The sequence below is a fragment of the Hipposideros armiger genome, unplaced genomic scaffold (assembly GCF_001890085.2).
Source record: "Hipposideros armiger isolate ML-2016 unplaced genomic scaffold, ASM189008v1 scaffold_176, whole genome shotgun sequence".
NCBI classification, from domain to species: Eukaryota; Metazoa; Chordata; class Mammalia; order Chiroptera; family Hipposideridae; genus Hipposideros; species Hipposideros armiger.
The window spans coordinates 1,311,801-1,334,124 of record NW_017731526.1 but is presented as its reverse complement, the minus strand read 5'-3'; the positions used below and the strand labels follow the sequence as shown (position 1 = coordinate 1,334,124).

The 22,324-nt window shown below is 40.6% G+C and overlaps 1 protein-coding gene across 1 annotated transcript in view; it reads left to right on the top strand.

The window, feature by feature from the left end:
* Positions 1-22,015, top strand: part of QTRT2 (queuine tRNA-ribosyltransferase accessory subunit 2) — a 49,276-nt gene extending 27,261 nt beyond the window's left edge. The window contains exons 2-10 of the mRNA XM_019652273.1: positions 207-348; positions 3,439-3,659; positions 4,853-4,908; positions 6,498-6,574; positions 8,162-8,374; positions 12,960-13,159; positions 15,289-15,440; positions 17,861-17,978; positions 19,621-22,015. Of these exons, the coding sequence (XP_019507818.1) occupies positions 3,460-3,659; positions 4,853-4,908; positions 6,498-6,574; positions 8,162-8,374; positions 12,960-13,159; positions 15,289-15,440; positions 17,861-17,978; positions 19,621-19,852 (1,248 nt within the window). The 5' untranslated portion in view covers positions 207-348; positions 3,439-3,459 and the 3' untranslated portion in view covers positions 19,853-22,015. The remainder of the gene's footprint in view (positions 1-206; positions 349-3,438; positions 3,660-4,852; positions 4,909-6,497; positions 6,575-8,161; positions 8,375-12,959; positions 13,160-15,288; positions 15,441-17,860; positions 17,979-19,620) is intronic.
* Positions 22,016-22,324: the final 309 nt, after the last annotated feature.

The window sequence follows — 22,324 nt, the reverse complement described above, 5'->3', positions numbered from 1 at the left end:
CTTCTGCTCCCGGGTCTCCCTGGGAGTTGTAGTTCTTCTGTCCGCAAGGAAGGCAGGTGTTGGGGGCCGACGAACCACCACTCCCAGGAGACTTTGCGCAGGCGGAACGCGTTTGCTCTGTTACCTATAGCAACGGTAGCGGTCCCTGGGCCTCGCTTCCAGCAGGGCGCGCTTTGAGATTACTTTTTCCTTTTACTGGCGCCCAGTGATGACGGACTGCTACCTGATTGGATCTGCACCGGAGGCGGTGGTTTAGGGAGCCGAGGATTCTACAAGCCGGACACGTGGGAACGAACTGTGAGGAGACTGAGGGGGTCTCACAGGCCAAAAAAGTTGGGAGGTTTGCAGGTAAGTGCCCCCTCTCCCTGATGGTGTGGGGGCTGCTACACGTCGCGCCCAGACGCTTCCTGGTTGTGTTGCAGTCACTAATTGTATTCCTGCCATGTCTCTGCTTTTCTGGGTCTCTCGGTGGCTTGTGTAAGTCCAGATTTTCCCAAATCGTGTGGACTTCACCACATCTCTGAGAGAAAGGGGCCTCCTTTCGACTGGCCTCCGCTCAAGCATCAAGTTGTGAGCCGGGAGTGTTTTCTGGACTGCCCAGGATACTCGGGAGGGTTGGGACGATCTCCAGTCCCTGAGCTAAGCGCTTCGCGAGGCCCGTGGAGGGAAGATGAATCTATCCTTATGGACCGAGCCTAGAGGTTCCTGTGGACAGTCCATTCCAGGACATGTGTTCATAAAGCAGGGTAGAGATTTGGAGCGGGAGCTTTGAATCCAGCTTCTTTGTAACTGTAGACCTCAGGCAACCTGTTTAATAATGATCGGACCCTCGACTTACTTACTCTTCGGCAAAATGAGGGCGACAGTACCTAAATCATTGGAGTGTGGTAACGATGAAAAAAAAATCAATGTATGTATAGAGCTGTGCCAGGAAGCTGTAAACTAAAGTAGAGGTCGGTCAAAACGAGATCAGGGAAGCCGTGCCCTCAGGCTGTTGCAGAGATCTTAGGACCTTCCCTGTATGTCTTGAGTGTCCATCCGAAAGGTGATGGTTGATGAAATTGTGTTTGAAATCCACACTACGTAATGTCATGAAGTAGTTATTTTAAAAGGGTAAGTTAGCTCTGTCTCTTCAGGAAAGATATCCATTGTGCATTGCTGGGAAAAAAGCAGATTGCGAGAAGTCCTTGCAATATAATACAGTATGTTTCCTTTGCTGCTGTTGTTAAAAACACCCATTCCTATATACAAGAACGTTTAAATGTTTCTGTGAGCATGGATTAAGTTTGTAGAGGCTGGGAGGGTGGATAGAGGCAGAGAAGGGAACTAAGGGGAAACCAGAACAATAATAACACTATAGCAAAATGGAATATATGACTATAAAATTATATCTTAACACTACAGTTACTATATAAATATTATATATGTTTATGGATGAGATAGGACTTCTAATAGGTTACCAGTTGATTAGAGTACAGCCTCTAAAGCTAGACTTATGATTTAAGTTCTGGCTCTTCCACTTCCTAAATGGTAACTTCTTTAGATTAGCCTCAGTTTTCTCATCTGTAAAATGCACATAATAGCATTTGTCTTATAAGGTATACATAGTGAGACATATTAGTGGCGTTAATATGTAAAGAACAGTACTTGCTATTAAGTAAATGCCCAATAAATGTTAGTTGTTACTATTATCATTATGTCTTTAAATAGGTGAAGTTAATTTGTTAACTTTTATTGTGATTACTAACATATTTGGACTTCTACCATCTTATTTTGTCTTTTCTACTTTTGATGTGCTTTTTCATTTCTTTTTCTCTTTCCGCCCTTCATTATATTAACCAATTTTTCTTTATCCTCCCCAGCACCTCCCCAATGGGCTTGGAAATTATACATTCTGTCATTAGTCTTTTAATGGCTACTTAAAAATATTTTAACGCACATGCTCTAAGTTTAACGTTATTTATTATCTCTCTCCTCCTCCCAAATAGTATAAGGATTTCAGAATACTGTACCCTGAATAGTCTCCTTCTCATCTTCAGTTACTGTTTTGTAGAATTTGAATCTCTGTACCTTTCTGAGTCAGCTCAGAGCACCATATTTTAGAAGTCCTTCCGACTTTTTTGTGTATATACAAATACTGTAGAGTGTGTATGAATTTAATTTAAAAAATACAAGTCAGGTGCAAACATTAAACTCTTTACAAAACTTAAACAGCTCAGATGAGATAGAATTTCTGGAGTAAGGGGAACAACCAGCAAATCCTTGTCTCCAGACCTTTCTGAAAAAGCTTCAGACTATATAGTTTCTTTGGTTGTCAAATGTGTCTGAGGGTAGGAAGTACTTAAGTCATTGCAGTATTTAATAATCCTGGTCCATTAAATTTTCATTAGTTCTTATTTATGTTTCAAAAACCTATTGTTCTATATTTGGTTGATTCCAATATTCAGTCAGAATAGCAGGTGTTGATTATTAACTTTAAAGTGCATTTCTCATCTTTGTACTTCCCCTGCTTCAATTCCCTGGAACTTAATTTTGACTGTAAAATGCAGTCTTTAACTTTGCTTCAAATGGCTTCAGAGTTCTGTTAGTTTAAAATATATTTTTATTGCTTGAAATCAGAAGGTTATGTGTATTACTGATAAATCAATAAGGAGTATGATTGTGGAAACAATTTTTTGGGGTATAAACTTTGTTTTAACAGTTTTAATGTGTAAAAACAGGGCTTTTAAAAATAGCTTTTATTAATACATATTATTAATATATTACTCTTGTCAAATATTTTTTTCTTCCCAATTATAAAAGTAGTGCTAAATTGCTTATGAATTACATGTATGCTCTACTCAGTTTCTCACCTCTATTTGGATACCACATAAGAATAGATTAGAAAATAATCCCACCTCTCAGAAATAATCTGTTTATCTTTTGATGTATATTCTTCCATATATTTTAATAAACACCAGAATGCTGTTTGGGAACCTGTTTTCTTTATTTAAGTACATATTAGAAAAAGTTGCTATTTTGCCTAGTATTTTTTCAACTTAGGGAAAGAAAAACATTGATTAAAGAAAAAGAAGTGTGACCTTTCTTTGGACACATTTTCATAGCTGACAGTAAGCCTTGGCTTCAGAGTGTTCTCTCCATGATTAGTTACTTTCATCCTTCCATTTGTTTGGTTTTCATTAGGTCAGACAAAAATTCCATAACTGAATTTAAATGCAGTTGATGTCATCATATTGCTCTGGGACTTTAGGGAAGGTATCTTATTCTCTTTGTGTCTTTTCCCATTTCCCTATTCCTGATAGCCAAAAAAAATTTTGAGCCAGGAAGTAGTAATAAACATGCCATCATTTATTTTCTTGTAGGTTGCTTTCTTTGCAAACTGTTTAGCCTTTAGATGTCATGGAACTCCTTCTGAACTTGATGTTCTTTTCTTATCAGGACCTAGAGGCAACTCTCAGGATGAACCTGAGTCTTACCAAGGTAGTTAATGGCTGTCGCCTAGGAAAACTAAAAAACCTAGGCAAGACGGAGGACCGCACCATGGACATTCCAGGCTGCCTTCTGTATACCAAGACTGGCTCTGCCCCACACCTGACCCATCACACCCTGCGTAATATCCACGGGGTTCCTGCCATGGCCCAGCTTACACTGTCATCACTGTGAGTATTAGACCCAACCATCCGAGTGTCAGCTCTGACAACGGCTTAGTTACTTTAATAAGGTGCAGTAAAGCTTACATGTACAATATTTGTAGATTTTGAGAATGAAATCAGAAGAAATATATCAGGGCCGGACGAGTGGTGCGTTGGTTAGGAATTGGCTTGGGACGCCAGCTCTGAGCAGCAGGGTCCCAGTTCGGATCCCACATGAGGGCCAGTGACACTGCGCCCTCTACAGCTAAGATGGTGAACAACAGCTCGACCTGGAGCTGGGCTGCCGTAAGTCGCTGGCGACGGCATAGGCTGCGGTGGGGCTGGCCGGCAGCGGGCATGAGCTTTCGTGAGCTGCCGTGAGCCACCGTGAGCAGCTGTCCAATGGCCAGCGAGTGACTGCCTCACCCAGGAAGAGCGCAATGATAATACCAACATGGGCCAGTGAAGCAATGTCCTCCACAGACCTCTTAGACTGAAGAACAAAAGGACAGCAAATTGTCTGTTCCCCTTTCCCGATTCCCCAACGCTGTTCCAATTCCCAAGTAAAATCTTTAAAAAAAAGAAGAAGAAATATATCAACTATTACACATCTGGCCCTAATCTGGAAGCCATGGGCCAGACCTACATAGTAGAGCTGCTTCAATTTTCCTCCAAACCCAAAGTCCCATCCTGCCCTCACTGCCACTGCTTCACGGGTGACAGGACGGGGACTGCTCTGTGAGAGCTATACTTGGAGCCTTGGGGCTGTCTTCATGCACCTCTCTCAAAGTTGTCTCTGTCTCTGTACAGGTATTTGCTAGCACTACTTATGGAAACAGAACTAAGGGACTTAGATCATTTTGTGTAGTGTACATACTGACTTTATCCTAAGTTGAAGAACCTGCTATATGATGAAGTAACTCTGCAAGTACTGCGTTAATAGGGATTTTAAAGGGCAAGGGGAAGAAGACAATCTGGATATTTGGAAGCAGTTGATCTTTGCCAGTTTCTCTTCTCAGAGAACCACTTGCAAATTGAAGACCTTTACTCTGGCTGATGAACCCAGCCTAGTGAGTTGGGACTCTTGAGTAATGGCGTATTTGTGGTTCAAGACTATTTACCGTCATGTCGCTTATTTGGTGAGGAGAGGAGGGCTTCAGTTGTACAGAGTATCTGTAGAATGATTCCTCGTATCATGTATTTTTCTGTTTTGCTTACAGGGCAGAACATCATGAAGTCTTGGCAGAATATAAGGAAGGAGTTGGAAAGTTTATAGGTAAAAATTAATTAATTGTGTGTGCTTTGTGATACATTAATTTGGAGTTTGGAGGTGCTGTTTATTCTTTGATCTTTCATTCATACATTTACTTATTAATTTAAGCATTTATTGACTGTCTAAGAATGAGGCATTGGGGATTCAAAGATGAAAAGGAAACATTTGCTGCTCTCATGGAACTCAGAGCCTAGAACTCAGGGCTAGAGATAAACAGGTAATTCTGCATTCGCAGGATTAGGGACATGTACATGCATCTATCATGAGAGCCAGAAGGAGACGCTCGTAACCTGCTGTAGGGTACTTGTGGAAGGAGGTCAGAATAAAGACAGGATTCTTAAAAGAGAAGATGAGGGAACATCTCAGCCGAGTCAAGGAAGAGGAGGAGTTAGTCAGGTCAGGCTGGTGTAGCAGTGGTGGTAGGCAGGTGTGGGCAGGCACTTGAGGCGTAGAGCAAAGACCCAGAGGTGAGACACTGCATGGGACATGCCTGCAATCCGAAGCAGTATTGTCCTGCTTGAGCCTAAAACAAGGCAGAGGATGCTATATTCTGATATGTTACTATTATCTTTTGTTCCAGAAATAGGATTTTAAATGCAGATGTATGTGTCCATTTATTTTATAAGAAAAGTTTAGCAGTGATAGCTAGAGAACCAATTCTCCTGAAGCTTTTCCCCAATATCTGGCACTCATTTAAGTGAATGAAAATCCTGTTTCCATTGGTTACTCAGCCCTCTGCTTCTGAGGGAAACTGCATGACGACTTGATTGTCAAAAGGCCCTATATTTCAGTAGAGGAATTTATGTAATATCGTTTTTCTTGATCTGAGACCAATTTTAATAACCAGCTTTAAAGTATACAAGCATATATATAATTAAGTAAAAATGGCTAATATAAGCTTTCTACAGATCATTGTCATAATTGAAATTGTGGAAAACAAGCTGGAGAACTGCAGGGTTTTTTAATTTGCTTTATTTTTTTTTGTCTTTTATCAGTGAAACCCTAGTTTTTCTTATGAAATGTTTTTCTCTTATGAAAATATGAAATTTAAGCACATATGGTTTACTAAACCTTTTTTGGATTTTTTAAAAAAATGACTATCTTTGACTAAAGAATCTAAGAACTGTTATCTTGAATCAGTGAAACTTACTGAAAATGAGATCCATTTGCAGTATTCTATAGCTTCGCTATAGTTCTCCTCTAGGGACCCATGATATGGGATGGCTTTATTATTAATGAGACTACCTTTTGACCATATCATTTCATCTTTCCAGGAGCTAGTTCCCCTTCGATGGTACCTAGAGTAAACCTACTTGATACTATTCTTCTTCAAAGCAAATTGAAGAGGATCAACATGTTATTAAACACTTCCATTGTATCTCATACTCACTGTCATTAGAAATGAACCTTTACATTTAATTTTTCTTTTAGATTAGTAGGTTTCAAAGTAGTCTTTTCATTCATGTTGACATGCCTCCTATAATTCTAAATTTAGTGCTGCTTCATCCTGCAGTACACATGAAGCTGCTCTCTATTATAACACAGGGTAATTGTTGATGTGCTTTCAAGGGTTCTTTTCTATGTTTATACAGGCATGCCAGAATCACTCTTGTACTGCTCCCTGCACGACCCAGTCAGCCCCTGCCCAGCTGGCCATGTAACAAACAAGGTGTGTTCTCAGAAGGACCCCCAAGGCCGCAACTTTGTCCCAGGAAGTCAGCCTTCTGTATCTCTCAGATGCTAGGATCCCACCGCCTGGGATGCTGGCCCATTCCTGACCTCTTTATTCCTTCTCTTTATTTCTGTGAATATAGTGGGATGATAGTTTATAGGAGTTAGAGTAGGGCTGCCTGAGCATGGGTTTAAGGTAAGGAATGTATCCTCAGCTTTCTCATTGTTGCAAAAATCTGGGGCTGAAAAAGGGTCAAGTACATTCCAAAAAAAGAAATTGCTATGATGGTAGAAAACAATGGTCTTTTGATGCCATGCTTTATTTGCAGTTTTTAACAACCTCAGGAAGAGTGGGAAAAGTTGCTGATGAGTGTTATCACATGTATAACTATATATAGTAGAACTTCAGTGTGATCCTGCTTGCTTTTAGAATAGAATTTTTAAAAGCTGGGTCTATAGCCAGAGAGTTTTAGCTAGTGGAGAATACTATCAAAAGGACTTCGTTAGAAGTTTTCCCCTGAGACGTGGCCCCATTGCCTTGTCCCTGAGGACAGCAAGGCTTCAATATATATTGCTACTTTACAAGTGAAATTACTTTTCCTGCACCCACCATATTGATATCAATACTATCTATTAACCTTACCTAAGACTACTATTTTAAATCACCCTTCTTTAGACTTCTTTTTATTTTGTTATTTGAATTCAAAGAAAATATTTTGATGTCAGTTATCTACCCCATTTATAAGGGAGAGAGGATTCACTTAAACAATGTCTTTATGCCAGAATAAAAAACCTGTATGTGGCCTCCCATTGATGTCCTTGTCAATCTCTTCTAAGAAGAGAGATAATATAGGAGGAGGAGTAACCATAGGAACGTGCAGAGGTTCTCGTGCCCCGTGGGATTTATGTCTTAGCACATAATTCTGTATCTAACTCAGTTTTCTAAATACTTAATAATGTGTTTGGCCCTAGACTGTGCTTTTGGGGCACACACATGAATTGGGATACTCCATTCATACAAATTTACAATGGTGTGAAAAGGGCTATTTTTTTATAAAGGAAATAAGTACAAATTCTGAAAGAACTTAGAAGAGTGAGTGAGTGATTACACCTGGAAAAGTTTGGGGAACACCTTTGAGTACATGAGATTTGAACTATAGTCTTGAATGGTGCATAGTATTTTACCAGGCAAAGAGGTAGACAAAGGGCATTTCCGTCAAAAGGAATAATGTGATCAAAGATTGAAGAATCAAAGTCTGCGGTGTATTCAGGAACAGCGTGGGTGGAGTGGGGTGAGGGAGAATTGAAGACTGGGCTTCTAGAAAAGTTTAACGAAGAATTCTTGGGGGCAAGCTCAGCAGTTGGTATGTTGGCCATTGAAGGATTCTCTGTGATCTCTGTTTCTCAGAGAATTGGGAGTATAGTACAGGGAACCTCTTTTACTCACCCTCTCTAGGATATTGAATTGCTACCATCTCTCTAGTTGTAAAAACGAATTAAATTCAGAATTGCTTTTGCATTTTATTATTTTCTTTTTATTTGCATTTCACTCTTGCTAATTCCTCACTGTCTTTTTCCATGGCAGTCTGTGTCTGTGTGGGGTTTTGGAGGACGAGTGGAAATGACCGTTTCCAAGTTCATGGCAATTCAACAGGCCCTTCAGCCAGACTGGTTCCAGTGCCTCTCAGATGGAGAAGCATCTTGTGCAGAAGCAACTTCCATAAAAAGAGCCAGAAAGTCTGTTGACCGATCGCTTCTATTCCTGGATAATTGTCTGCGGTTACAAGAACAGTCAGAGGTAAGGCTGTACATCTCACCACTCCTTTCTCTTTGAAGCTCTCACTAATTTACATCCCATGAGACCATCTTTTCTTTTCTTCCTCCTCCTTCTTTGCTCCTCACTTCTTGGTCTCTTTTACTCTCCTATTTTTTTTTTTTTTCTGAACTGTAAACTGTTATTGCTCTCTAAGATTTTTAGGCTCTCTTTTCATCCCACTGTATATGTTCTCCCTAGGCAGTCCCCCCTTAGTTTTTATTGATGAATGGATCTAAAATTATAGGTATAATCAAAATCACGCTGCTTAGCTTCACAATTACTTAACTACAGGGCTTTAACTAGGTTCTATCACTAGACTGTCCCTCACATGCTCCTCAAACTCAGAGGTAACAAAATTCCGTGCCTTATCTCCTCAAACCCTTTCTTCGTTTTGCTCTCCCTCAATACTCTGTCTTAGTTTTTGGCAGCCACTGAGTGCCTCAGCCCCAAAATTTGAATCTTTCAAGATTCCTTTTAATGTCTGATTTAATATCCAATAGTCACTCCCCTTTGATTCCATCTCCCTAATATATCTAGACTGTGCCCCTCATCACCCTTCTTATCACTACCTTACAGTATAATAGCCTCAGCGTCTCTTATGTAAATTACCTTTTAATTATTCTTTCTGCCTCTGTTCTCATTCGCGCCCAATCTGTCTTCAGCCCTACTGAGAGATCTTTGTAAAACACAAGAGTGAACCCACTGCCCACCCTAAAAGCTGTGAGTGACTCTCCATTGCAGCTTTTACACAGGGCATGGACAGCCTGCTGTGGCCTGGCCTTGGCCTGCTCCTCCAGCTCAGTGTGGCCTGCTTTCTCCTGTGGCCGGCACTCAGGCCCTTCCAAGTCATAGCCGTTCATTCCTTGAGGCGTTATCCTGTTTCATGTCGCTGTGCCTGTACACAGACTTCCTTCTGGACCGTTTCTTTTTTCTTGTCTTCAGCCTCATTCCTCCTCTTCCTTACAGATCTGGTTCATTTAATTCCATTCTTCATTCTAGGAAACTGTTGCTGATGCTTCCAGAAAGTGCTTTTCATCTTTTGTCTCCCCTTTAATGTGTACGTAGCTCTACTATAGCCCCAGTCACATTGTACCACACTACTTCTTTGTATTTGTCTTTATTAGTCTTTGACCTCCTTAAGTGCAATGTGTGTGCGTCATTTTTGTATCTTCATCACGTAGCAGAATTCCCGACACATAGTAAGCCCTCAGTGAATGCTTGCTGGTGGTGAATAGTTATGAGGTGGGGAAGAAGCTGTATCAATAAATAAGGGCTCCTGGTAGCAGCATTAATGAAACTGGAAAAGGATGCATTCACTAGGAGACAGCAGAGGCGGTAGGAGGACAGACGCTAGTGATCAGAGGGGAGAGTCGGGGTCTGTGATGATTTATGTGGAGTCGTCCTGAGCAGTGATCAGGTGCCACTAGGGCAAGCGCATTCAGTTTGAGGAACATTGCTATTTTGAGTTTACCAATAAAAATGTAATTTGGCTAATGAAGTTAATGTACGTGAAATAATGAGAGGAAACTTAGTGGTCATTCTGAACAGAACGTTCAGGATCTGCAATGGGAGTTCAGCCTGGGGACGTTGCTGCGGGTCTGAGTTGTTAGCATTGCTCACTAGCAATTGTTTTCAGCCAGTAATTATCCCTGTAGGATGAGTAATGTTTGGGTGAGTAGAGAGGAAGGTGGAGTATGACAGAGCATGATTATTAGAATGGCCAGATGAATCTCAAGTCCCTCTTCTAGGTTACAGTCAGCCTCACCTTTCACACTTTTCTGTGTGTTGGTCAAATGCTGGGGTTCCTCTCTGTACCCCTTATGCTTATGCTGTTGTCTTGATATGATTATTAATAGTGCCCTTTCACTCTTAAATGTGTTCCATTTTAGACAATAAATTATATATGATCATACTTCTTACACCCAGAAAAGGAGTTTCCCACATAGGGCTGTATAAGCCGTCATGCAAAGGGATGAGCCTGTGTAAAACTGTCTGCTTTGTACGTCTGCATACATCTTTTCCTTTTCTTCTGAGTCCTTCCGCTCTTATTCACTGGATCCTCTTATTCTGAATGCCCTTAAATATTGAAGCTCCCCAAGGTTCTGTTATTGGCTTTTTCTTCTTCTTCATATATTTCCTCAGCCAGGGATGGCAAATGGATTTCATCCTAAGGTGCTTGGAGCTGTGCCTGAACACAGCAGGAAGAAAGTGGCCTATTAGCCATGTCTGCGTGGAGGCAGGAGTGGGGAATGGCAGCTGTGTGCCAAGCGTCTACCATTTTACCCTGGCAGCCGTATTGGTGTCACACATGGCCATAACTTCAGGCCTGTATATTCAGTGGCTAAATTTGTATGCCCCTCTCATACCTCAAATTCAGAATACACAAAACAGAATATCCATCTTGACTCAACATGCACTGTTTTTTAGGATTCCCTGTGTGCAATTCTCACCTCCTCCCTGGACTTCCAAAACAGGAGCCAGGAGCCATCCTAGACGGTCTTCATCCTCTGGGACAACTGATTAGTGAGGAGGTTTCAAATCCCATCCCTCCTCTTTACCCCACTGCCACTGCTTTAGTCCAGGTCCTCTCCGTCTTTTACCTGGATTATTACCATTGTCTCCTACCTTATCCTTCACTCATACTCACCCTTATTTCATTCTCACACAGCATCCAGTGTTCTTTCTGGGGGAATAGTCTGTGTCCCTCCAGCTTAAACTAAGAAACGAAACTCCCTCTTCACAGCCTGCCCGGCTCTCTCTCCATCCTCTGTTCTACCGGAGAGCCACTGTTGAGTTGTGTATTTCCTTGCAGTCCTTATTTTTACAGTTTCATATACATAACTCTTACATATATATGCATACCTACATGTAGTTTTTTTTTTAAGATTTTTTTGGGGGGGGAGGGGAAGTGGGGATGGAAACAGTGCTGGAGAATTGGGGGAAGGGGAACAGACAAGTTGCTGTCGTTTTGTTCTTTAGTTTAGTTGTGGAGGACGTTGCTTCACTGGCCCAGGTTGGCACCATCATTGTTCTCTCCCTGGGCGAAGCATATCAGTCGCTGGCTTCTGGACGGCCGCTCACTGCGGCTGCTGGGCACTCACCGCTGGCTGCTGGCCACATACGGTAGCCCATGGCAACCCACTGCCACAGGGGCTGCAGCCTACGCCGGCACCGGCGACTCATGGCAGCCCAGCTCCAGGTTGAGCTGTTGTTCAGCATCTTAGCTGTGGAGGGCAGTGTCACTGTGGGTTCCGAACCGGGGCCCTCTGGCGTCCCAAGCCAGTTCTTAACCATCGCGCCACTCAGCCGGCCCTACATGTAGTTTTTATTACATGAATATGATCATATGTTCAGAAATTTGCTTGTTTTTTTATTTAACAATATCTTGAAACTTTTCTGATACCTTGGTGCATATGAGTGAATATATTTGTAGGAGAGATTTGTAGAAGTGAAATTTAAGATATAAAGATAAAAGCACTGACATTGTGATAAGTGTTGTCTCCTTACCCTCCCATGAGGTTGAACTGTTGGGTTGTCAGAAAAGTCATATTTTTTTACTTTTTTTGAAAAAAAAAAGACATTTTTTCTATGTTTTTCATTGCAAAAATGCGTCATGACTTTTCCGACAACCCAATAATTTTACTCTCTAGTTTTATGGGTATATAAGTACATTTCTCTAACACTTTCACCTTCACTATGTTGTTATCATTTAACTGTTTTGGTCAGTGTGATGGGCAAAAGTGGCATCTAATTGTTGCCAATTATAGTATCTAATTGCTTCCAATTAGCATTTCCTTACTGGTGAAGTTTAGTAAGCTCTCCATATGTGTATAGGGCATTCAAATTTATTGTTCTCAAGTTCACATGTCTGCCTAGATTTCTATAGCGTTGTCATTTCCTTAGAGGATTTTTTGGAACTTTTTCTATGGTGTAGCTATTTACCTATTCCTCCAAAAATTAAGTTTCCTTTGCCCTTGCTGATAGTATATTTCACTAGAGAAGTTTTAATGTTTTTTGTACTCAAATATGTTAGCCGTTTCCTGTAAGCTTTAGGTTGCTTAGGAAGGCCTTCCTTATCCCAAGATTATAAAAATGTTCAGTATAGTCTTTTAATACTTACATAACTATATTTTTTATGTTTAGATTTACTTTTGAGATTGTGTTTTTATTACATTTTATTACATTTTTCCCCCCAAATGGATAGTCAGTTGTCCCAACCAAATAGTTTCGAAGTTCGTAAAGTTGCCTCTAAGAGACTTGGCAGTGGCTTAAAGCAGGCCGGATAGTCATTTAAACACTTGAAAACTGTTCTTTTTATCCTTTTCCTCTTACACCTGCTCAGCAGGTATTTAGTTTAAGCTGAAGCCTGACTGCATTTGTTGATTGCCTCAGTTTCTCCTCAGTCTTTGCTTAACTATTTCAAATTGTGTTCTTTGAAGTCCTAAAGGTTCTTAGGGAGGAGGGAGCACCATCCCCCTGCATGACTCAGCTCGCAGCAGCTCCACTGCTTCTGTGTGGTCCCCACTACTAGAAATGGTTAAAAGCATTCGCACCTTTCTTACCTTAGGTCCTTAAGAAAAGTACGATCATTGGCGTGATCGAAGGTGGAGACGTGATGGAGGAGAGGCTGAGGTCAGCACGAGAGACAGCCAAGCGGCCCGTAGGGGGCTTCCTGCTGGATGGATTTCAAGGGAATCCAACAACTCTGGAGACTAGACTGCACTTGCTGTCATCTGTCACCGCAGAGCTGCCGGAAGACAAACCAAGGCTAGTGTTCAGCTAGGATGCCGGCCCAGCCTCGTGGGCTGCAGAACAGGAGTGCTGGGGGTGGTGTACTATGCAGTCTCTAACTAGGCATGTCTTTGGATATTTTGATGGTGGCCTTTCTGAGCCGAGTCTGCTGGGGCTGGCTGTGGGGGTAGGTTTCCATTGAGGCTGCCCTGCCCTGATTTTTCAGAATGTAGACCAGAGGACAATTGCCATGTGAATTTATTTATTTGATCTTCATTCTAAGTGAGGGCAAGTGTTACACTGTTTCCCCTCATTCTTGTGACAAATACACATATTGTTCTTTATTCATTGTGAAGAACGTGGTACCTGGGGACAGATACAAAGTCATGTGGAACTCTGGCCTTAATCAAGGAAACTTGTGGACAGATCTGGGATGCCTCGCTAATGAAGATGGATGCTACTAAGGACCTTTAAGATGTTCTTAGATTTGAGGCAGGTAGTGGTGGCTTCAGGTTTTGAAATTGAGGGGACTGGCAACACTAGTGGGGTTGGTTCTTTTCATGAATCACTAGAGTCACTACATACTGGTGAGAAGAGAGGATCCACAAGATTCAGAGCCAAGAACCCCAAGTTTCTCAGTAGCTGATGTCTTGTTAGATTACCCCGGTTAAAAAAAAAAAAAGATTGTAGTGCTTTATCCCACTTGGTGTAAATACTCATGCTCTTTTCCTGTAGATGTAGTAAGAGATTTGATTATGGGCTGCTGCTTTACACCCCTTGGGCTGTTGAATAGTATATAGTATATGTAACTTTACCACTTAAAAACAATCCAGGTGTCACTTGCAGTAAAGTGTATGAATCTTATGTAGGCCTTGATGGATTTTACACATGTCTACACCTGTGTAAACACCAGCCAGCACGAGGTATTTTCATCACCCCATGCAGCATTTGCCTCAATTTTCACCTGGTTTTCTGTGTTCATTGCTTCCCCTCCTTGCTTACTTCATCCTGGTGCAGATAACAGTTCAGCACTAGTATTTCTAGTCATTTTCTGGACTTCTTTGAGTTAAGTGCTCACAGATGTCTGTTACTGGATTTGAAAGCTGGGATTGTTTTTCTTCCTAAAGTGTAGAAACGCCAGCTTCATTTGGAGAGGAATTCTAAAACATTACATTACTTGAAGGAAAATGTAGTCAGAAAAACCAGCATATATTTAAGGGTCCTGGTTGTTTAATATTACATAAGCCTTTTTTTTTGGACTTCTTTTAGAAATCAGGGAGTCTTTAAGCTTTTTTCTGCCAGTTCATGAAAGGAACTATGGGTAGAAAAACAAACATGAAAAACAGCAGCCAGCCAGCCCCAATCTAGTGAATCTCCCCATCGTGCTTTAGTGGCAAAACCTGGCTGAGTATTATTAATACTCTCGGAATGCCTTACTCATTACCTCTAAAAATACTGTTTCATTCTACCATGCACAGGTTTTATTAGTGGAGAAAATATAAAGAAAAATAAAACCACCTACATTCTTACATCTTATGGGCAGAGTTGAAATTCTAAGAGCAAGAGTTGCTTTGTAAATGAACCTATGAAAAATATAGTAAGTAAAAATGTCTTTTGGGAGCCAATTATAAAAAGGAATTATAGGCAAAATACATTTAAAACATGGAAGTATTTGAGGAGGGAGGTAAAGAACACAGGTTTGTACTCAGAAAAATCTCTGTGGTGGATAGGTAGGCTATAAAGTTTGGTCTAAGACTAGGGAGGTTGTTCAGAATAGATGAGAGGGGGGGGGGAAAACTAACCTTTATTGAGTTTCTCTTTGGGGCCAGAAAATACATTATGTGCTTTTTAAAATATCTCATTGATCCTCACAACAATCTGTGAGGTATGTATTATTGCACTCATTTTTAAAATAAGAAAACTAAAACTCAGAGAGGTTAACAAACTTTCCCAAAGTAACACAGCAAGTAAATAAATAGCAGAGCTAGGATTCTAGCCCAGGTCTCTGCCTCCAAAGCAAAGGTTCTTTCCACCACACCTTATTATCTGCTGCCTGCCATGCTACCCATGGTTGGCGGTTTTCTTTATTATTTTAATGCCCTCTGTAAAGATCCTTTGATTTCATTCCTGGCATTGTCCTCATGTCACTCTTCTTATTTTCACAGGCTCATCTGTGGTGTTAGCCGGCCAGATGAGGTGCTCGAGTGTATTGAAAGAGGAGTGGACTTATTTGAGAGTTTTTTCCCTTATCAAGTGACAGAGCGGGGATGTGCCCTGACTTTCAGCTTTGATTACCAGCCGAATCCTGAGGAGACATGTAGGTCTTTTGAAGTTAATCTCAGTGTTATCCTTAAGTTTCTTCTATTTCCTATTTTTTGGCTTGTGATTCAAACCAGAAATATGTGCATACCATAAAGCCAGCCTTTGATAAAAGTCTATCTTTGTTTCTTATCTGAACATCCTGGCGTGTTGGTCCACAAAGCTGGGTACTTAATACTATACATGTAGCTCATCAATATTAGGAAGCAATTTTGTAGTGAGCAGAACCAAGAAAAACAAAACCTCTTCTATTAACAACCCAAAAAAGAACATTCAGAGTGAATAGTGATGACAATCTAAGAAAATAAAACCTTTGAATTGCTTGGAAAAAGTTAATTCGTTTTTTCACAAAAGAGCTCTTGTCTGCTTTTTGCAACCCCATGCTTTTAAAATACAGGGAGTCTCACCCCCTCTGAGCCTAGTGTGACTTTTGCTTTTTTGTCTTTTCCTACACACTGAGATGTGGAAGCTGTTTTCCTCTGCTAGTGTTGCTTTGAAGCACTGCCATTTTCTTTTATTGTTTAGTTATTCAGAAGTCAATAAAATCAGTTTCAGATTCTGACTTTTAACTGGCAGTAGAAAAGGAATTGGGATACAGACTTCAGGCTGGGGTTCCTTGAAGCGTCTCCCCAGTTTTTCAGGAGAATGTTGCATGTCCAGTCTTCCCCCGGGCCTTCCCTCAGTAACAGGCTGGAGGCAGACCAGGATTCTACTTTGGGGTCTTCCGGAAACCCACTCTGCTGGGACCCTTTTGGAATGACACTGGCCCTCTTGGTTTCCTTATCTGTATAATAACGGGCTTAGACCAGGTAACCTTTACTCTTCTTTCAGTGCTACTAAAAGTTCTAGCTGGTACACAGTCCGTAGAGAGAACAAAGGATGTAGAGGTACAAGAAAAAAAAAAAGCCAAAAGTGTTTATTCAGCTGATGAGTTTAATAAGGGGTTTGACTGTGGTACCTGGTGTAAGGTGATTGGTATGCCTTCTTTCCCTTTTCCTGCTGTTCTTTGAACTCTTCATTGGTCACTATCAACCTTAAATTTGTCTAGGGCGAGAGACTTTCTTTAAGGTTCATTTTATTCCCCACATGTTACCAAAATTTCATTCAGAAGATGTTATACTTTTATAAAGCAACTTAAGCATTAATCCAAAGCGAATTACTTCTGGACACAAAATAAATCAGGTCGGTCAAATTCTCATATATAGGTCAATTTTACTGTCCTTTATACAGACCAGAATATAATGTATGTGGATAGGTGTACCATAAACACTTTATAAATGTTCATGACTTTATTTACACACTTAATTATGTTCACCAGGACATAGGTAACTGTTAGTTATTCCATACCGTGAATATGCAAAACTCTGAAAAGAACCTGATGTCGAGTTGTCTGGAACTAACAAGTTCCTTTCTGGCCAGAGAAAGCTGTTTCTTTATGATTAGGAAAACTGAAATAGTTTGAACATTTTTATTAAAGTGTTACTATTAATCACATTTGTGTATGTGTGTATAGTAAATTAAAATCCTTGGCCAATTACAAAGTGAAAATTACAAAAGCATAAGTTGCCCAATAGAGACAGCAGTTTCCCCCCCGTGACAAGAGTTTCCCAAAAGCCAGTACTTTGTGGCATCCCACGTCAGCATGCAGCTTCGTAGCAGCAAAGTTGTAACAGCCCTGTGCTCCTTGTTCAGGCCACTTCTCTTTTTCCTTCGACCTGGACAAATCTGCCTTCCTAGGACTATCTGCCCATTCTCCTCGGACTAACCCTGACATTGTTATTACTTGTTCCCAGAAATATTTATCTACTTTCCCCTGTTTAAGGCAGTTGGCTCTTTGCATAGGAACTAGTGTTTGTCTTGTAATTCCAGGAATGTTCTTTTTTAAAGCAAAGAGTTCAAGGGAACAATTCAAATCCCCATTTAATTCTGGATAATCTGAGTTCCCTGAAGAGCTGGCGGCTCTGTACAGAGTACATAAATTAAAACCATATTCTACTTTTAATCTATTTGGAACATAGGCAGTTACAAAGCCCAATTAATTTGCATGTATTTTATGATGAGACATAACTTCAGTACACATTCTCTCTCTCTCTCTCTCTCACACACACACACACACACACACACACACACACACACAAACTGGTTTTTTAAAACCATTCCTTGACAGTAAGATTATATGTTATATACTTATAACCATAATTTGTATAGACATTGTTGAATCTCTGAGTTTTGATACTATAGATTTATAGGTAATAGATCAGCGACCATCTTGGTACATACTGCTATTTTTCTTGTGTCTTTTCCTTAGGATAAATTCTCAGGAGTGGAATTTATAGGATCAAAGGGCTAAAATGAAATTCTTCCAATGGCCACTGTGTATCTGATCATTCAAGACTTGTTTTTTGGTTTGTCCTTTAGTATTACAACAAAATGGGTCAGAAGAAGAAATAAAATATGTGGAGCAAACAAAGAAAATTAAAACAACCAGTTGCAACCAAGAAATGACATCATTTGAAATTAATCTGAAGGAAAAAAAGTAAGGCATTTTTTTAAAGTTTAGATTTTGATTTCTGACTTCTTAATTTCAGTCTGTTTTAAAAGTTGATGTAGCTGTTCCCTTTTCAGTTTATGACTTTATAAAATATTTATAATTGAATATTACTTAGGCCTTCTCAAATTCAGTTCCAGAAAAAAAAATCTTTTCTTCTGAAGATGAATTTGTATACTTTGTCTTGTCAGAAAACTGAGACTAGATAACTATTGTTTTAGAATAGGTGTCAGAAAGATTAGACGAAATTCATTGTTTTGTGTTTTTTACTTCTTCCAATTACTTTAAATAATGACAGAGCAAAATAAGGATTTCAAGATAAAACACCGCAACAAAGTTTTTTTTAATTTTAAGGAACTTAAGTCTTCTTGATTATATACAGATTGTAAATCTTAAATATTTGCTTCTGTAAAGAATGAACTAAGATATCTTGTAACTTTGTATTTGGCCCAAAGTGGTAATAGTCAGTGAACCAGTGAACCAGGGAGTGGTTTGTACGCTCACTTTAGTGCTGCGGTGTTCTTGGTCTTAGGTGAAGGGACATTCTAGGGATTCATAATTATTAATGTCTATCTAGTAATAGTACAGACTTGAAAATTAATGAAAGAATATGAAAATCCTAGTTCTTATCTATGCCAAAGAGGCTCCGTGATTGTAGGTCTGAAATAGTGATGTTTCACACATTTAACTTCTTGAAAAATAGCCAAGGAGAGTCATTTCTATTTTTAAAATGTTAGGGTACTGAATGGTTACTACTAAAATTCTCTACATTATAGATTTATCTGGAAATTGCAATTTTCTTATTATCAGCACTAGACTAGATGTTTTGGGGTTTGGATCCTAGCACTGCTCATGACTGTGTAAGCTTGGTCAAGTCATTTTTCTTTTTAATAGCTGATAAAAGGTAACACGCATACAGTGCTTAGTATGTATGCGTCCAGTAGTGTCGAAGCCTTTTACTATATTGACTAACTCATTTAATCCTTGCAGCAACTCTGTGAGCTAGGCGCTGTTATGACCCTTAGTACCATTACAGATGAGAAAACAAAGACAGAGGGAGAGTAAGTGACTTGCCCAAGTGAGTTCTGAGCCAGGAATCAAACCCAGGCATTGCAGCTCCAGAGCCTGCCTTCTTAACCCCGTTAGTGATCTTCATCAGTAAAGTGACAATAAAAATGCCTGTCTCCAAGGGTAGATGAAGAGATTCAATGAGACAGTGTATGTAAAAGCGCTTTGTAAACTGCAAAAGGCTAATCAAGTGAAAGGTCGGACCATGTCCTCTGATACTAGTTCTGGTGGCAAATGGGAGAAAGTGTATTCATCAGAAGAGCATTTCCTAGCATTATGTGCCTTATAGTGTGGCTGACAGTGCTCAGCCTGAGGGAGTGCCCCAGGACTCTCTGCTGCTCCTGTGTAAGCCTTAGCCTGGGAGGCTGTATCCAGCAGAGGAGGACTCCTGAGTCTCGGGCTCATTGTGCTCTGTGAACTTGGACCATCTGAGCAGGTGCCAAGCGGAACATTTGCCATTGATGTTATTCATATTGGTTATGCACCAGCAGAGTAGAGAGCCTGGTTGTGGACTTCTTGTATTCCTCACTTTCTGGAATGTAACAGTACCTTCCCTTTTCAGGTACCAGGAGGATTTTGACCCGCTGGTGAGAGGGTGTTCCTGTTACTGCTGTAAGAACCACACGCGTGCGTACATCCACCATCTGCTGGTGACAAGTGAACTGTTGGCTGGGGTCCTGCTCATGATACACAACTTTGAACACTACTTTGGGTTTTTCCACTCTATCCGGGAAGCACTGAAGAATGACAGACTGGCAAAGCTGAAAGAGCTCATCCGCAGGCAATCATCTTGAGACCTGTCACACACAAGTCTAACTCCTCACATTGAGCCAGTACTCCTGTTGGGATGTGGGAAGAAGAGAACAAGAAATGAACTAAGATTTCATCATTTGTGCTTGAGAATAAGGACTGCTCAGATAAGGAATGTCTGTACCAAACTCTGCCCACATAAGGATAAAGAGATTTTTTCTGAAGACTTAAATGACCTGGCCTGATCAGAAATGAGTGAACCGTGCATATTTCTATGCGAACTCTTTTAGTCAATAGAGATTTGTTTAGTCAAAGACAAAAGCTTTCGATGTGAAAAGAAAGCCTGGAATTGGTGGTGAGGAGATTCTGAGGGTCAGTGGGTTGGACGAGCTGGAGGGAGCTGAGTAGTCCTGAGTAGCATGACCTCGTGGACTCCTGCCTGTTGACTGGAGAAGGAATCTGGCTGATTTAGGAGTTTTCTTTCTTTTCGTCCTTATGTTCTCAGGGGCCTCTTTTGGACACTTCTGTCTTCCAAGCTTTCCCGGCAGTTCAATGAATCAGAAATGGCTCTTGCGACCTAACCAGGCTTGCCTCTCCGTGGACTGTGGGGCTCACACATTGCTCCTGGACCAACTGGCCCAGGGCACACGCCCTCGTTTGGCTACGTGGTCTGTTTGTGACTTGTGTCCCTGGAGCTAACTGGAAGTCTGCCTAACTGCATCTGGTTGTACAGGTGTGCTGTGACCTGCTCTTCAGGTTCATTGATCGTCTGAGAGCATAATAACTAGCCCCATCACCTGGGGAGATTCCTTCACCGCATGTTGCCTCGGACAGAGCCCTGGACTGGCTATCCGAGGATTGGGTCTCAGTGCCACTCACCTTCCCATGGCTGCTTCCTCCTGACTAGATAGGGACAGGCATAGCGGATGGGACTAAATGAAATTCTAAAGTTCCATGTAGTGCTAGTATTTGGGGAACAAAAGGTTGTCGATTAAAGTCCTAGCCTTACTTGTCATTCTTGTTTATTGATCACTGTTGGCCTGATGAATCACGTAGCGGTGCCAGGAGTCAGACAGCAGCAGAAATACTTGAGAGCCTGAAAAGAGGGTTGGCCTCTGGATTTTGAGATGGCTCGTGAATTGGCATTAGATCCTGAGTCTGGGAAGACCTTCCCGGATCATCTCTGCTTCTGTGACTTTTTCTGCTCTTGCCAGAGGACTGACATCCATGCTGACAGTGTGACAGGTGGTTTTTTTGTGTGTGTGCTTTTCTGTATTTATCAAGTTTCTTTAAGAATTACATACACATAGTTTTTATGAAAATAACAATAAAAAAGATGCCTTTGTTTTGTTTGTAGGAGTGTGAAATATATTTGTTTGACGTTCTTGTGCTATATTTTGCTGTTTGTTCATTTTAGGGCATTACTCAACATTGTTTTAAATTCTGTAGGTACCATATTTTTATGTGTTGGGTGCCCATCTACATGGTCTTCTTTTATTAGTGGTATAGGAATGTCCATGAATTCAATTTTGGAATTCATGAAGTTCAGAATTCATGGACATTCCTATAACCTCTCTCCTCCATGAATGGCAAGGTTACTTATGAAAGGAAGAATTTCCATCCTCAAGGATCTGATTGTTTTGAAATATGTTGGACTGGACTAGTTCTATGTTTATATTCCTGTTCAATGCCAAATCCATTATTGGAGGAGTATTAATAAATATCCCCAAATCTTTATAAAATGTATGTTTTATTATATGTTTATTTATGTTCAAAACATTGAAAATTCTGTCCAATATCCTCCATTTTTCTGGGTCTTTTTCTTATTAACACATTTGAAAACAATGTTTCTGTAATGTAAATCTATTAAAGTCAATAGCCCATAAACATTTTTAATTAAAAAAATATACTGTCTTGTTTCCTGTGAATAGTAGTGAATCCATTGAAATATTAAATTTTCATGGTACCAGAAGTGTTCTCTATTGGAAAAAGATTTTCTACATTTATTTTATTCATAGTTATTGTTTTAAGTGCACTCACACTAAATGCAGAATCCAAGGAGATTCAGGATGCACCTGTCTCCTTAAATTATATGATTGGGGGCCTAAAGCCATGCTTAGCACATAATAAAAATAATAACCACAACCTATGGAGCATTTTCAATGTGTCAGGCACCTTAGTAAATGCTTTTCATACCTATCTCATTGACCCTTGGATCAAGGCTGTGAGGTGTTGATATTATTCCTTTTAAGAACTGAGTTTCCGGAAGGTTGAGTACGCTGCCTAAGGGCCTACTAGGAATTTCTGGAAGATGGAGTCGTTTGCCTAAGGGCCTACCTACCACTAGTTAGCTCCCAGGTTAGACTTTAGCTCCACCGACTAAAACTCAACAGTTAACCAGTGCACTACATAGCTTCTTACTTGTGACTTGCTCCTGGGTTGAAGGGACTGAGAGAAGCCAGGACTGAGTAGACGGGCCTTCTGGCCTGGAGGTACACGGTGCTTCTGGAGCATTG